The 16929-nt window shown below is 51.3% G+C and overlaps 1 protein-coding gene across 5 annotated transcripts in view; it reads left to right on the top strand.

Annotated features, from left to right (window-relative positions):
- SYNE3 (spectrin repeat containing nuclear envelope family member 3) overlaps positions 1 to 16929 on the top strand; it is an 89278-nt gene that overhangs the window by 57444 nt on the left and 14905 nt on the right. For all 5 annotated transcript variants that reach the window (XM_057543378.1, XM_057543376.1, XM_057543375.1 and 2 more), the window contains 9 exons: positions 1263 to 1610; positions 4296 to 4432; positions 5855 to 6029; positions 9500 to 9682; positions 10627 to 10770; positions 11611 to 11745; positions 15039 to 15200; positions 15342 to 15514; positions 15962 to 16091. In XM_057543378.1, coding sequence (XP_057399361.1) covers positions 1263 to 1610; positions 4296 to 4432; positions 5855 to 6029; positions 9500 to 9682; positions 10627 to 10770; positions 11611 to 11745; positions 15039 to 15200; positions 15342 to 15514; positions 15962 to 16091 — 1587 coding nt within the window. The remainder of the gene's footprint in view (positions 1 to 1262; positions 1611 to 4295; positions 4433 to 5854; positions 6030 to 9499; positions 9683 to 10626; positions 10771 to 11610; positions 11746 to 15038; positions 15201 to 15341; positions 15515 to 15961; positions 16092 to 16929) is intronic.

Here is a 16929-nt window from a genome sequence, read left to right as displayed (position 1 = left end):
ATATGTACAAAGGCATATTAGTCAATAAAGAGGAATGAAGTTCTGATATACATGACAGCATAGAAGAATCTAAAAAACATTATGCTGAGTGAAAAAAGCCAGTTTTAAAAAATAACATATTCTAAGATTTCAAATAGATGAAGTTCTAGAATCTTCTGGGATGTTAGAAATGCTCTATTTTGATAACAGTGTGGACTGCATGGGCATATATATTTCTCAAAACTCTTTGAACAGTAACACTTAAGATCTATATATAGATTTTCTCAACTTACAGTAGGGCTACATCCCGATAAACCCATCGTAAGTTGAAAATATCATAAGTCGAAAATGCATTTAATACACCTAACCTACCAAACATCATAGCTTAGCCCAGCCTGCCTTAAGCGTGCTCAGAATCATCTTCCATTAGCCTAAAATCATCTAACACAAAACCTGTTTTATAATAAAGTGTTGAATACCTCATGTAATTTATTGAATACCATAGTGAAAGTGAAAACTATGTTGGTTTACACTCTCTGCCACTGCCCAACATCACGAGAGAGCATCGTGCTGCATATCACTAGTCTGGGAAAAGATCAAAATTCAAAATGCAAAGTACAGTTTCTACTGAATGCATATTGCTCTCATACCATCGTAAAAAAAATCAAAAATCATAAGCTGAACCATTTTTAGTCAAGGACAGTCTGTATTATACTCCATGTAAGTTGCACTTCAATAAAAAAGTGAAAAAAATATTTTGAAGGTATTTTAAATAAAAGACAAAAGTGTTTTTCAAAAATTTGTTTTAATATTAGAAGCCGATGAACACTGATTTAAAAAGAAATTTTATATCATTGTCATAAATGGAATACCAATACTCATTCATAATTAGTAGATAACCATACAAATAGATGTAATGAGGCCAAATGGGGTCGTTAGGTTCTATTTGCTCCATACTTTTGCCAGCTGAAAGCTTCAAGCCTGAGGCTGCCTCTGTCTTTGTTAAAAAAGCAAGATTAACAAATGTCAGAGAGTGTTAAAGACAGAGAAGTACCCAACAGAGACTTTCCCCTCACTTAATCAAACGGCTTGTAAATGACATGGTAAAGGAATTACATCCTGAATGTTATAAAGGCAGGCAGTCCACCTCTTGGAAAGGTGCCTTGGCTCTAGCCTGGGAATAGGAATTAGCGTTTGGCATGATGTTGCCAGCGGTCCTGGAAAATGCAGCACATGTTTTCTTTTTCCCCTCGTGTTTTTTTCCCACCGCCTCCCTGCGTTAGGACATCGCCAGTGACTTTCCCAGGGGTGAGGAGTCTTTGAAGAGGCTGGAGGAGCAGGCCGTGGGGGTCATCCAGAACACCTCCCCTTGGGGTGCAGAGAAGATCACCAAAGAACTGGAGGAGATGCGGAATGTTCTGGAGAAGCTGCGTGCACTCTGGGAGGAGGAGGAGGGGCGGCTGCAGGGCCTGCTCAAGTCCAGGGGAGCCTATGAGCAACAGAGGAGGCAGCTGGAGGCTGAGCTGGCAGAGTTCAGGAAGGGCCTTCAGAGGTTGGCGGAGGAGGACCTGGAACCCGCGGCCAAAGCAGGGACCGAGGACGAGCTGGTGGCCCGCTGGAGACTCTACTCGGTAAGCAGTGTTTGGCAAAGCCATGGCCCAGTCCAGGTGCCATGTGTGCCTCGGGGCGTCCTCTGTGTAGTGGGAGGATCACGCTGTCTCAAGCACACTGGCTCTGGTTTGCCTGGATTTTTGATAATCTCAGTTGCCCGAGCATAGTAGACAAATTGGTTGTTTGTACCTATTTTCTGGATGAGGAAACTGAGGCCTGGAGAGATTTTTTTTGCCCCCCACCAACATCCCCAGCATCACATGATGAGTTGGTGGGTAAATAAGAGGTGGATCGGCTCCAAGTTTGCCATTCCCTTGCCTGATGGTAGGATGTGGGGAGTACTTTCTGAGCACAGAGCAGGCTCTCAGTGTAGAGAAGATGAGGAACAAACATAACCAGGGCTCTTAGGGGGCCCAGCAGATGATGCTCATCCTGGGGAGGGTGGGGGCATTCCAACCCAGACACGATGTCCCATCGGAGCACCTCCCCCTTCCCCACCCATGTGTACACTCATGAGAGGTCTGACTTGAGGACAGAGAGATTTTTCTTTTATTTATTTATTTATTTATTTATTTATTTATGGCTGTGTTGGGTCTTCGTTTCTGTGCGAGGGCTTTCTCTAGTTGCGGTGAGTGGGGGCCACCCTTCATCGCGGTGCGCGGGCCTCTCACTGTCGCGGCCTCTCCCGTTGCGGAGCACAGGCTCCAGACGCGCAGGCTCAGTAGTTGTGGCTCACGGGCTTAGTTGCTCCGCGGCATGTGGGATCTTCCCAGACCAGGGCTCGAACCCGTGTCCCCTGCATTGGCAGGCAGACTCCCAACCACTGCGCCACCAGGGAAGCCCTGAGAGATTTTTCAAATAAGGATTAACACCCTTCTCCAGTCCTTTATGTATTATATTAACTCAAAGGGCTAGCTTGTCAATTCCACTAGGGGAAATATCTAAAAGGAAAGCCCCCAGGTCCTACCTCCACTCCACATTGTTGTGTGTTTTCCCTCTTCCTTCTAACATTTGCTCGTATGCAGAAATACTTGTGTGTAGGTAGAAGCAAAGCATCCGTGCTCCTTAGCACCACTCAGCCTTGTAGGAGACCAGGTTCACTGCGATGATCAACTTTGCACAAAGGGAGTTGTTTCCCTTGTAGGATTGTCTGCCTTGGCATAGGGTAGGGGTGGTGTGGTGCAGTGGTGAAGGGCGGGGGCTTTCGGATCAGACTAACCCGGTTCGAGTCTTGGTTTCTCTGCTTGCCGACTGGCTGGCTTTGGGAGAATTACTTTTTTTTTTTTTTTTTGGCTACGCCGCTCGGCTTGCAGGATCCTAGTTCCCCCAACCACGGATTGAACCCCGGCCCTCGTTGGTGAAAGCGCGGAGTCCTAACTACTGGACTGTCAGGGAATTCCCGGGGAGAATTAGTTTAATCTCAGTTAAATGTGACATGGACGTGATGATAAGAAGACCTGCCTTCCACATTCCTTATGAACGCGTGAAAACAAAAGTGCTTAGAACAGCAGCTGCCAATAGCATCGGGACTCAGGGAACATATGGCTCTTACCAGGAGTTCTAGGTGCCGGCCAAGGTCAAAGCAAGCAAACTGGCAGGGGTGGAGTGTGGGGAGAGTAAGGCCTGGAAAGCTCTGCCAACAACCCCCTGTCCCAACAGCCACCTGGCCATGCCCGGCTATGCTTCAGGAAGCCTTTCCCGAGGCAGGAGGCTGACCACATCCCTACAGGTGCTGTCTGTCCCACCCGATTCAAGTGTCGATTATGACCAACATATGAGTAACCAGAAATCAATGAAGGGGAATTTCAGAACTTGTTAGAAGGTTTCTGTTCTTAAACTAGCATTTATGTAGGGAGAAGTGCGCCTTCTCTGTACTCGGTGCCTTGTCGAGCGGGGGTGGCCCCGTTTTACCACCGAGGGACCAGGACCGATCCAAGGCTGCGCAGCTGGGAAGGGCTGGAGGTGGGTTTCCAGGGCAGCCTGTGTCCTGCCAGAGCCTGTGCGCTTTCCACTCCCCCACCCTGCCTCCTACTGAGCATGGGACCAGCCAGAGTCAAGGTCAAGATCGAGCTCCACATTTCCCGGGACAGCAGGAAAAGACCGCATCCGAAGTACCTGAACGTGGTTGAGTGGAGTGGTCGGGCGTGCTGGGTGGAAATATCCTCTTGCCGACAACAATAACTGGATTCACAGAGCATCTTTAGGTCCTTGTTTCCTTCAGTGCTGAAGGGGCAGGTTAAGGGCCAGAGGGCCCGGCTCCAATGTCAGGTCCACCGTTTCCCAGCTCTGCAACTGTCAGAAAACTCTCGGCCAGAGCTTCCTCGTGTATAAAACGGGGACACGGAGAATTCCTGTCTCGGACCACGGCCAGGCTTCAGTGAATGGGAACACGGGGCACTCAGCACGTCATCACTGTTCCCTAAATATCAGTTATTTGTATGATTAGGTGCTAGTACATGGCAGTGCTGTGAGGTAGGTGATGATAAAGAGAAAACCCAGCTCATCAAGAGCAAACGTGTTTGGGGTCACGGAGCGGGAGCGAGGGAGAGCAGGGGCTGAGCTCACGGGGCCCCCGTCCCTCCCCTGGGGGACCGTTTTCTCCCAGGCTGACCCACTGCCGCGGGATGTGCTCACCCCGCTGCACACACACCGCCGTCCCGTCTCGGAAGCCCACCCATCCCATCGGGTGTTGTCTGTTGCTGCAGGCCACGCGGGCGGCGCTGGCCGCGGAGGAGCCTCGGGGGGACCGGCTGCAGGCCCGGCTGCAGGAGCTCATCGTGTTCCCCCAGGACCCGCAGCCCCTCGCGGACAGTGTGGTCGCTGCCATCCAGGAGCACCAGAGGTACCGGGCGGGCCGGGGGAGGTCCTGGACCCCACGCTCAGGGCCTCTGCCCGTCTCACACCAGCTGCAGAGGGGGCTTGCACTCTCTTGCTGCCTGATAACAAATAGTTCTTGCTCCTATCAACGACTGGCCATTATAGGGTCTCACTGGGCTCAGGTACTGACCCCTTTTCGAAGTATTTTACATTCTGCTCCCAGAAAGAGGCCTGAACTTTGCTTTTTTCCGTGCTATGTGGCCTCTTCACTTATTTCCATCAAGTCTCCTTATGCAGCTTCGCACGGGGGATGGGTCCCCTATGTAATGGTCCAAGGGGAGGGCTTTTCACTAGGCCAGCATTGTGCCCCGCTTGCTGATGGCGGTGCTGATGTAAGCACTGGACCTGACTTCAGACCAGCCTCTACCTTCCTGTCCGCCCATGGGTTCGGGCACGGCCAGGTCTCCAGCTTCTTAGCCCAGCAAAGATCAGCAGATCAGATATCCACTGGGCACAGTGTAAATTCAGAATCGGTACCTATTTTTACTACATGAGGCTCAGAGGGGTTTGGAATACAGCCCGACTGTCCCCATCTCTTAGCACTTCTCATCCTCCTGCCTGATGCAGGGGTTTTCCTCGAGAAGGAACTCAGGGACCTCCTGCCTTGCCAGGTGACTCTCACCCCACAGTGTGCACAGGCCCTACGTGTGTACATCCAGAACAAGGGCCTGGGTCCTCCACAAGGTGCTGAGGTGGCGGTGAGGCTGAATCTCCCATGCATAAAGCGGGCCGTGGGACAGGGTGGCCGAGGTCTCCCCCTCCTTCGTTGCTCTTGTGGAGGTGGCAGGTGCTGGTTATCTATGGCTGGGTGCTAGACGTTATATCTATACATATATATATGTCTATTTTTGGAAATGTAGTTGATTTACAATGTTTTGTTAGTTTCAGGTGTATAGCAGAATGATGCAATTATATATATATATCGATTCTTTTTCAGATTCTTTTCCATTATAGGTTATTACAAGTTATGGAATATAGTTCCCTGTGCTATACAATGGACAGTGTATTGGAAAAATTATCCGTAGAAATTATTTGGGCCTAAAGTAATGGCATCCTACTCAAGAAAGTATTTTGTTTTGCTTCCGCGAGGTGCCTGGGGGCAGGCAGTACCAGCCTGCGGGTTCCATAATTCCTCTTCCAGGCTTGACTCTTTCCCTGGTCCAAAAGCGGGGCTGCAAGTCTATTCGAGGACTGGCTTACCTCCAGTGCCCTTTTATCTGGACAGCATAGGCCTCAGGGTCCCGTGGACAGCCCAGCAGTCTGTAGAACAGGAGAGTGCCCGCCCTGAGGGCAGCACAAGCCGGGCACTCTGGGGTCTGGGCAGAGGCCTTGCCCCTGTACTGACCTGCTCTCTCCTCTCTCGGTTCCCCCTCCACGGTGCTCACAGCCTAAAGGCCAAGACCACCAGGCTGCGCAATGCCGTGGGCACGGACCTGTGGCAGCATTTCCAGCGGCCTCTGCAGGAACTGCAGCTGTGGAGGGCTCTGGCCCAGAGGCTCCTGGATGTCACCGCCAGCCTGCCAGACCTGCCCTCCATCCACACCTTCCTGCCGCAGATTGAGGTAAGCATGGTTCTGTCGGGAGGGCTGATGGGTGCAGCTGGGGGAGGCCACCAGCCAAACATAGCATTTCAGCCTGTCCCCCGCAGGGACAGGCGTGTCTCTGGGTCCTCCAGATGCCTGGGTGGAGCCCACTGTACCCTGTCTGGTGAGTTCTAAGTGCACAGGAAATGTCAACACTTGTAGTTATCAGCGACAAAAGTCACCCTCAGTTCTTGGGAAGAAGGTGAAGCCTGGTGCCTGGTGTAGCTCCAGGACTCTGCACTGACCTGCGCTCAGCCCTTCTCTTTAGGACCCTGCTGCAGGCGGTCCTCTGGTGGAAGCCTGAGCAGTGCTGAGAAAGAGCAGGATGTCAGGCCATTACCTTTACTGTGTGTCAATTGGGATGCATGTGACAAGTGACAGAAAACCTGATCAGTGGTGGCTTCAAACACAGAGACGGGACTTCCCTGGTGGCGCGGTGGTTAAGAATCCGCCTGCCAACGCAGGGGACATGGGTTCGAGCCCTGGTCCGGGAAGATCCCACATGCCGCGGAGCAACTAAGCCCGTGCGCCACAACTACTGAGCCTGCGCTCTAGAGCCTGCGAGCCACAACTACTGAGCCCGCATGCCACAACTACTGAAGCCCACGTGCCTAGAGCCCCTGCTCCGCAACAAGAGAGGCCACTGCAATGAGAAACCCGCGCACTGCAACGAAGAGTAGCCCCCGCTCACCTCAACTAGAGAAAGCTCATGCACAGCAACGAAGACCCAATGCAGCAAAAAATAAATAAATAAATAAATAAACAAACAAACAAACACGGAGACTTTCAGGTCGTCCCAGAGCTGGCTTGATAGCTCAGCAGCATCTTCCAGGACCCAAGCTCTTCCCAGCTCTAAACCACGTCTGCCTTCACGGCCCCAAGCTGGGTGCTACCATTGCAAGTGTGCACCTCGCTGTGTATTTGAGCTCATGCTGCATAGTTGTATATTCAGATATTTTCAGTTGACACATACGAGCTTTTTCTCAGCAGCCTTTAAAATGATTCAATAAAGCCATCACTTTAAATGGCTGCAGAATATTCCATCTGGGGGCATGTCATTATTTTTTTTAAGTTTCTGCACTTAGATTGTTTAGGTTCTTTCCAATTTTCATTGCCATAATTAACATATGTTGATTATCTGTGTACATGGATTTTTGTTTCCGTTTCTACCATTCTCCTCATTTTACTGATGAGGGACTGGGGCCAGGGAGAAGTTAGGGAGCTTGTTCAAGGTCAGGCTGCTCAAGAGAGCAGAGCTGGGGCCAGAATGGTGGGTTCTAGACTCTTGTCTAATGTTCTCATCCCTGTCTTCACTCTGGCTCCTGAAAATAGGTTTGCGAGGCATTCAGAACACTTATCATCATTTGACTGTTGAGAAAAACAAGTGTCCCAGAGGGGAAGCCACTTGCGCGATGTGACACAGCCATTAAGTGACAGGGCTGGCTTTGACCCAGACCTGTCTAACTTTCCCCACCGTGTCACAACTATATTTCATCCTGTCCTTCCCACTAAGGCAGAAAGCAAACCGGGACCTCCTTGAAGCAGGAGAGAGGTCCTGTCTTTCTAGAGTGTGACCCAGGACTCCCAGTGCGGGAATTTCACGCAGCAGTGGGTTGGAACACTTGGGGCCAAGACTTTGGTTTATTCATGTTTAGACGCTGTTTGCTGGCTGGGAGTATGTCTTTCATCACTCCCACCGGCCCACCTGGGCGGGATGGATTTCACAGGCCAGGGCTCAAGCTACCAGCCCTCTCTTTTCTTGACTCAGCTCCTGCATCTAGCCTCAGAGCAGCCTGTGGATCTGCAAAGCTCCAGCCAAAAGCTGGGCGTGGCTGGTGTATTAGTTCCCTGGGGCTGCTGTAACAAAGCACCAAAAACTGGTGGCTTAAGACAACAGAAATTCATTCTCTCAAAGTTCTGGAAGCTGGAAGTCCAAAGTCAAGGTGTCAGGAGGGCCTTGCTCTTTCCAGTGGCTCTAGGGGAGAATCCTCCTTTGCCTCTTCTAGTTTCTGGTGTTTGCTGGCAGTCGCTGGTGTTCACTGGCTTGTAGGTCCATCACTCTGATCCCCGTGTCTGTCATCACGTGGCCATCTTCTCCCCATGGGTCTTTTTTTTTTTTTCCACCATATCTTTTTTGAAGGACACAATTCAACACATAACAGTTGGTTAAATAATAATGGCTGAGAAGATCCGTCTTTTATCGTGTGTTCACTGTGGGTCCTGCACTATGTTAAATGCTTTTTAGGCGTTTAAGCCTCACGACAGCCCCGTGAACTAGGGTGTGTGACTACCCCTAATTTACCGATGAGGAGACCGAGGCTTGGAATTGCCCAAGTTCTCCCAGTTAGTATGGAATCCAAACTCATGATTGCAACTCCCCAGCCTGAATTCTTAACCCTCATGATATTGTGCCTGAGTCTGGTGAAAAGGGGGTGAAGGTGCCTCCCTACAGCTAGAGGCTTGACCTCTGTGTAGCTAATTGCAAACCACACACCTGGGCTGGGGTCCTAGTTCTCCCTCTCCCAGCCCCGTGCCCAGCTCAGCATCTCTGTAACATCATCAGATATCAAATGGAAGGACTCTGGCCAGCTGAAGACCAAACCCCTGGCCTCCAGGGCCCCTGCGCCCTCAGTGAGAGAAGCAAGAGGTATTTGTCCCCAACAGCCTGTTGATCAGCAGGAGCCTGAAGTGGGGAACAGGCTTTGGGGGCAGGAAGAGTGCGTGTAGGCTGGGAATGTGGTCAGGGGAGGCTTCCTGGAGAAGGTGGGGCCTGGACTGTGCAGAGTTCAGGCTGCCTGCTTAGGAGCCAGCTGCCCATTACACAGGGCTTCTGAGTCCCCTATTTCTCCCCTCTCTGGCCGGTGAGCTCCCACACATCATGACTTCACTCAGGTGCCACCTCCTCTGGGAAGCCTTCCAGAATTTCCTGTGATCATGATCCCATAGGCCCTTAGCCCCTTCGAAATGTCCCATACACCAACTGGGGGATGGCCCACTGCTTGTCGGTGATAGAGGATCACTGAGTAGAGGATCAGACTGGTTAGTTTGGGGTTCGGCTGCAGTGTGGACGGTCAATTTCGGGGGGCGGCTGGGAGGCAGCAGGCAGTCAGGAGCTTCTGGGGCTCAGGTGAGCAAGGCTGAGGGTGCACCACAGTCAGTGGTGGGGGATGGAGAGGGGACGGATTTCCGGGACACGTAGGAGGTAGAATTCTTGCTCAGGCTTTGGTAGTAAGATGGATGTGGAGGTGAGAGAGGAATCAGATTGACCCTGACATTCAGGGCCTCCTACCGCCTTCCTGCCAGCCCGTTTCTCCTTACGTTCGCTGCTTCCTTGGAAACCAGCACCAAGGCCCAGCCTCCTGAGCAGGTGCAGCCAGAACAGGTGCGCTCCCGGCCCCATCTCCAGCTTCATCCTGCCCTGCAGTTCACGGAGGTCTTGTCTCCACTAGGCGGCCCTGGCGGAAAGCTCCCGCCTAAAGGAGCAGCTGACGATGCTGCAGCTGAAGAAAGACCTGCTGGGCGGCATCTTTGGCCAGGAGAGAGCCACGGCCCTGCTGGAGCAGGTGGCAACTTCCGTGAGAGACAGAGACTTACTGCACAACCGGCTTCTGCAGAGAAAGAGCAAACTGCAGGTGAGCCCCGCTGGTGGCCCTCAGCCCTCGACCCGGCCCTCCAGGAAGGGCAGCCCTGCATCCTGACCCCAGCTCTGCCACTGGCCACCACGTGGCCCTGGGCATATCGCTTTGTCCCCCATGACCTCAGGTCCCTCATCTATCATCTGGGTAGGATTATGGTGCAATCCTTCTCACCTGTTGGCCTCCCACCTCTGCCACCAAATTCCCTTCTTCACTGATCAAGTCGAACTGTCTTCTGCAGAGAGAGCTGGGGACTGTCAGATAAGAAGACGCAGAGAAAAACACTTGTAAACTTTAAACCCCTGGAGAGCTGGGAGCTAGTATTATTAGGGATACTTCTAAACGGCCACATGAAATCAAAGACATAACATGGGATGTTGTGGCCAGTTTCTTTTAGGTAACAAATGTTTGCTGAGCATCTAATAATGATGATGATGAAAGAGATGGTCTCTGGGGCACTGACCAGGGGCCTGGCACCTGCTAAGAGCATTACATCCCTGGTCTGATCTAATCCACGGAGCAAACATTTAGCAAACATTTGAGGGTTTGCAGGGCAAGTGGTCTCTGTTGCAGCTTCTCAACTCTGCCGCTGTAGCATGAAAGCAGCTGTAAATGAATGGGTGTGGCTGTGTTCCAATAAAACTTTATTTACAAACACAGGCCCCTGGTGGGACTTGGGGTGTGTGGTAGGGGATGTAGTTTGCCAGCCCCTGTTCTAGAGGCAGAACAACTGTTAGGTGAGGACACTACGGTCCTCAAGGAGGGGAGTCAAACACCCTCAAGGGCTCCAGGAAGGCTTCCTGGAGGGGGCGGCGCCTGAGTGAGTACGAGCCAGCCAGGAGAAGGCTGGAGATGGAGCAGCTAGTCTGTGAGTGTCAGGTTGTACCACAGGGAGCCTGAGAAGAAAGCTGATTTGTGTGCTGCCTGTTCTGTCTCCGCAGAGCTCACTCGCTCAACACAAAGATTTCGGAGCGGCTTTTGATCCCCTGCAGAGAAGGCTCTCAGACCTCCAAATCAGGGTCCACGCTGAGAATGGGCTTCAGCGGGACCTTCCTGGGAAACAGGCCCAGCTTTCAAGGTTGCAGGTAAGAGGTCTGTCGGGCCTGAGTGACCTCTACTCAGATGCTCAGCTGTGCCTAGAAGCAGCCAGCCCGAGCCAGATATTTAGACCCTCCCTTGAGAACTGACCTTTCATGTCAAATGAATCTCTGCTGATATACCTGTTGGTTCCTGGCCTCAGCAAGGCCTTTAGCACCTCCAAATGGCTGATTCTTGAGCCTAACAAAATGATAGGCTGTCCTTTTGCTTGCTCCATGGCTCCAAAGTCTAACATGAATATTTACTTTTAAAGTTGCTTCACTAAGTGTTCCTAATGAGTCCAGAGGCCTTCAGTTAAATAAATGATTTGGGGATTAGGAATAAATGTTTAAAAACACATGGACTGTACGTAGGCCGGTCATGAATAACTGTTGGCTGCATGAGGAGCTTGCCAGTTTTGAAAATGCACGTGAAACAACAATTATCTTTTTAAAACCCAGGAACAGCTCATACATACCTGGGAGTGTTCTTTGGAAGGTATTAAAAATGGTGCATTTGGGGCTTTAAAACTAAAGCTGAGATGTGATTTTTCTTATTAAGAGGTGGTCATCAAGTATGAGTCCAGACGTGAGTTTGTCCCCCAGAGACGCCTTCTGGTCTTCAGCAGTTTATTTTCATGGTGTCTCAGAATATTTTCATCTCATTTTTAAAATTCTCACCAGTCCTGAGATTGGGCCCATCAGACAGCATATGGTGCAGTGGATGGAGAGGGGGAGTCCCACGGTCCTGGGACCCTCCCAGCCTCTCCCACTCAGAGCCCCTGCCCTGATCAGCCTCCACAAGGAGAAGCAGAAAGCACGCTCCACTCTTTCCTTCCTCTCCTGCAGGGGCTACAGGAGGAGGGGCTGGACCTGGGGGTGCAGGTGGAGGCCATGAGGCCTCTCGTCCAGGGGAACTCCCACCACCAGCACAGAATGGACCAGCTCTCCTCTGACCACCAGATCCTGCACCGGTCTCTGGAGGTAAGGGGCCAGCGGAGGGTCTGTGCTGTGACAGAGACATCTGACACTCCTGGGGACTTTCTCCCTCTTTTCTTCCTTCGTTCCTTCCAACCCTTCTTTTTCTTTCTCCCTTCCTGTCTTCCCTTCCTCATTCGTTCAGGAGCACCTCAATTACTGAGCACCTCCTGTATGCCAGGCAGTGTTCTGGGCTCTAAGGATTGAGGCAGCACGAGCAGGACAGCCAAGGCCCCTGCTCTCCTGGGGTTAAGTTCTGGTGGGTAGATGGACAACGGAGTCAGCAACAAGTTAAGCACACCATTCCACGTGTGCCAGGAGGCCAAAGCACGGACCAGGCCGCACACACGCAGCAGTCCCCGGCACGTGTGCTGCGGTAACGCCAGGTTGAAAGGTGGGTCCTGGTGGCCGTAAGCCCCGTATGCAGTGCCCTCTAGTGGCCACCTGGATCTTGCTGGGGTCCGCGCAGGATCGATGCCCCTTTGGTGGCGGGACGGCCAGTAGGTGTGGGTAGTGGGATGGCTCCTTCAAAACTGGCCTGAGGACAAGTTGAAATGCAGGCTCCAGCCCCACCCTGACACCGATTTAAATGGAGTCCTGGGTCTGCATTTGTAACGAGTGCCCCAGGCGTGCAAAGCCAGCTGTCAGGCGGCCACAGCTCAAGAACGCTAGTCTAAGACAGGGTTCTCCACCCTTCCGGACCCTGCATGCCCTATGTTAATAACAAATATTCCTGACATCTTCTTTGCAACCCTGAAATTCATAGAGTTACCTGCACAATTTTAAAATTTAATATAACGCTTTTTCTATTATCAAAAAGAGAAATAAAAGGAGAGAAATTATAATAAAATAATGCCTTATAATAACCTATAATGGAAAAGAATCTGAAAAAGAATATATATATATATACATATATATGTACATATAACTGAATCACTTTGCTGTACACCTTAAACGTTGTAAATCAACTATACTTCAATTTAAAAAATAAATAAAATTTATTTTTAAATAAACCACTGGTGGCGCAGTGGTTAAGAATCCACCTGCCAATGCAGGGGACACAGGTTTGAGCGCTGGTCAGGGAAGATCCCACATGCTGAGGAGCAACTAAGCCCGTGCGCCACAACTACTGAGCCCGCGTGCCGCAACTACTGAAGCCCACACACCTAGAGCCCATGCTTCACGATAAGAGAAGCCACCGCAGTGAGAAGCCCGAGCACCGCAACAAAGAGTAGTCCCCGCTCGCCGCAACTAGAGAAAGCCCGCGCGCAGCAACAAAGACCCAGTGCAAACAAAAATAAATAAATACATTAAAAGAAAAGAAAAAGCCTATGTCATAAAATAACCTTTTAGAAAAATAAAATAAAATAAAATAATGCCTTTTGATGAAGTAGGTGCTCCAAGAAGGCTACACCAAAGACACCGGAGGTGGTCAAAATGCACTCGCTCTACTCAACAGCTACAAATGCCTCTAGTGATGAGAGTACTGGAGTAAGACTCTAAGCTCGGGTCACAATAAACAGGCTTTTCGCCTCTGTGGACATCAGTAGGACATGAGAAAACCTTGCGCGGTGTGGGGTAGCTCTGCATTGTTGGTCTTAATCGAGGCATAAGGTCTGGATGAATGCATTTAATTCCATTTAATAAATTAACAGCGTGTGGTCTCAAGGTTGGGGCCGGGGAAGTAGAGAAATAGGTAGGAACCACTGTCCTTGCTCTTCAGGGGCCTGCAGAGGCCACAGAAGCAGCAGACATCAGCTTTCATGCCTGCATCCAAATGATGAGCTAATGGATTGTTATAATAATTAGAAGTATTAGCTGAGCATCGCCAGGATTGCAAAATGGTGATATTCCATTTCTCTCATACTTCTTTCTTTATTGTTTAAATGCTTCTTCAAAGAAGTATTGCCCGTCTTTTATGATTTTGGTGCTCGGTGCTTTTTAAGTCTAGTGAGTTCTAATAAGTCCTTCTCCCATAGCCCAGGAGATCTTCCTGTCCCCCTGGGGGACACATACCCCACTGAGCAAGGGGGTTGGCTATTGAAGGCATTGCGTCTGATGTTGGTGCACAGGGGACAGGAGGAGACGGTGGTAGCGACAGTGCAGGGAAGTCCCCAGCTTCTAGTGGCAGCCAGTGGTGTCAGCCAGTGTCTGGAATGCAGGAAGGCAGGCCCTACGGTGGCCCAGCAAAGAATCACAAGGACCTAAACTGAGAATCACAGCAAGAGAGGGGACCACAGACCCTGGGGTCTGACTGGCCTGTGGTGGGCTGAGAGAGAGGGGCTTCGAGGGTCTCAGGCTGGGTGACCAGGAGGACAGAGAATGGTTACTCTGCTGGATACAGCACCCACCTTTTGTGGAGACAGAGATGAACAGGGTCCCAGAGAGCTGAGCCATGATTGACTCAGGGGAGGGGAAACAAAGCAAGACCACTTTAAAGACTTTTTATCGAAGTATAATCATATACAGAAAAGTGAACATCTAAGTATGCAGCTCAAAGCATTTGTAAAAACAAAAAATCTGCGTTACCAGCACCCAGATCACAACACAGAACAATGCCTGTCCTCGTGCCCCCTCCAGTTGCTGCCTGACACCTGCAAGTAACCCTGACCTTCGACTTGGCATGGCATCAATTGGGTTTGCCTGAGTTTATAAGTTACTTCAAATGAGTCAGACAGAATGTTTCATTTTGTTTCTGGCTTCTAGGTCTCCACATGATGGCTGTAAATCCATCCATAATGTTGCACTAGATTGTTGTGTAGATTGTTCATTCTGGCTGCTGCGGAGGTGAAATATTCCATCCTGTGAATGTACCTCAATGCATTTATCCATCTACCATTGACAGGCACTTGGGTAGTTTCCATTCTGGGGCTCTCACAAGTAACAGCACACATGTGCCTTTTGGTGAAGATATGTTCACATCTGATGGGTTACATGCAGGAATGAAATGGTTGGGTCATAGGGATGCCAGTGTTGGGTTTTAGTAGATACAGACCTACGGTCTTCCCAAGTGGTTGTACCAGTTTACGCCCAAACCTGTGACGGACGAGAGCTCCCATTGCCCGCACCCTCATCCAGAGCTGGTACTTTCCATAAAAGTATGACAGGCTTATAGGCACTTTAAACCAGAGTTGGTCTTTCTGGGGTAAATTCCTTGCTCTGTGAAGAAGAGAAGACCAACCCCTCATGTTCTTGGCTGGGTGGGGAGCCCTGGGGGCCATCCTCCCCTGGGGCTCGGGCAGGGCTGTGGGTCCTGCAGGGTGGGGTCTCAGCCTGGGTCCCCCGGGGCTGTGCTGCAGGACCTTGTGGACACGTGCCAACAGAGCGTGCGGGAACATTGCACCTTCAGCCACGAGCTTCTGGAGCTGCGACAGTGGATCTCCGTGCTCACACAGAAGCTGGAGGCCCACCGCGGGGACACGGGCCCGTGGGATGCCCAGTCCCGAGAGGTCGAAGTCGAGGTAAGAGGGCTCTCCCCACAGAGAGATTCTGTCCCCTGCATCCCAAAAAGCAGGTTTGGGGAGCCAGTGCTCTCATACTGGGAAGCAGAGACCCCCTCTCCCCAGGACCTTACTCTGTGTGTGTGTGTGTGTGTCCTTCAGAAGCTGCTGGACGAATTCCCGGGGAAGGAGGCGCAGCTGCCCCTGATTGAAGCGCACGGCCGGCTGGTGATGGAGAAGTCTTCTCCGGAGGGGGCTGCTGTGGTCCAGAAGGAGCTGCAGGAGCTGGTGGAGTCTTGGGGGGCCCTGAGGCTGCTGGGGGAAAGCCTGCTGAGGTGAGAGGGCTCCCGGCTCTGCGCCTGGACTCGGACAGCCCCCTTCCCAGCCAGGGAGAGCTCAGCCGCGCTCCTAGAACAGATGACTGGGGTCTGTGTGCCAGGCATGACGCCAGCTGCCCCCGGGCATCTCCAGGCAATTCTAAGTAGAGGCACTAAGAGCAAGGAAACGCCTCAGCTTGGGAATTAGCCTCCAGCCCCTTCTGGCTTGGGCCTCACCTGCATCGATGGGTATATGCACCTTGATGACAGTAACGTGAGTCTCTAGCAGGAAACTGGAGATGCGGGTGCCCTGGGGAGGTTCTGACAAACCTGAAGGACAGGCATGGGCTTGTGAAGACCAGAAATCGGCTCCCACAGCCTGGTGCCCTAATTCTGTTCCTTCTCCCGTGACCCGGGGAGTCCCCATCCCATCACCACGTTGACTGGGCTGATTTGTCTTCTCAGCCTCATCAGAAACCGGCAGCTGCAGAGGATGGAAGTGGATTCGGGGAAGAAAATGATTTTCACCAACAACATCCCCAAGACCGGGTTTCTCATCACCCCCACGGATCTTATTTCCCAACACCACCGTCAGGTGAGTCCGTCTAGTGGGGCTTCCGGGGAGGGACCAGATCCTGAGTCAATTGATGGCGGGAAGCTGTCTCCAGCAAAAAGTCCCTTCCCTGCCTGGGGCCACATGCTCAGCTCAGGTCTGGACCATGTCCCATCTCAGGTGAGCCTGCCCGGTAGTGGCACAAGAGCTCCCTGTGCCACTGGACGAGGAACTCTGAGACCCCAGACCCAGGGGTCCCCACTAGGGAAGGTCCCAGGCATCCCTCGGGCAGACAGGCCCTCACCCTCAGAAACCCCGGCTACTGCCTTTGCAGGGAGGAGTGTCGGAGTTGGAAGCTTCCTGCTGACCCCAGATGCAAACTGAAAGCACACAAGATGGGTATTTTTTGTGCCCTAAACTGTATTTTGTAAAAAGAACTAACCTATCTACATTGTATCATCCATCCCTTCCCTTGACTGGCTTTAAAAAATGAAACCACATTGAAAAGAAATCCATTCCTTTTTCTTCAAAGACAACACATCCGTTTAGTTGTTTTCCCATTCATTCTTTCATTTCCCCATCCAGAAGGCACTTCTGACTGTTACTATGCTCTGAGGACTGTGCTTGGAGCTGGGACACAGCTGTCAATAAAACAGAGACACTTCCAACCCTCAGAGGACGTAGAATCCAGCACAGAGCTTTTCAGATTGTCATGTGCCGCCGGATCGTGTTAAAAGGCAGATTCTGATTCAGCAGGTCTGGGCTGGGGCCCGTCACTCTGCATTTCTACAAGCTCCCAGGCAATGCTTAGGCTGCTGGGCCTCGGAGCACATTTTGAGGAACAAGGAAATGGGAACCACAAGGCCATAGAATAAGGGTT

The sequence above is a fragment of the Balaenoptera acutorostrata genome, chromosome 3, assembly GCF_949987535.1.
Source record: "Balaenoptera acutorostrata chromosome 3, mBalAcu1.1, whole genome shotgun sequence".
Classification (NCBI taxonomy): domain Eukaryota; kingdom Metazoa; phylum Chordata; class Mammalia; order Artiodactyla; family Balaenopteridae; genus Balaenoptera; species Balaenoptera acutorostrata.
Note: the sequence above shows the minus strand (reverse complement) of the source record. Positions and strands in the feature narration are given on the sequence as shown.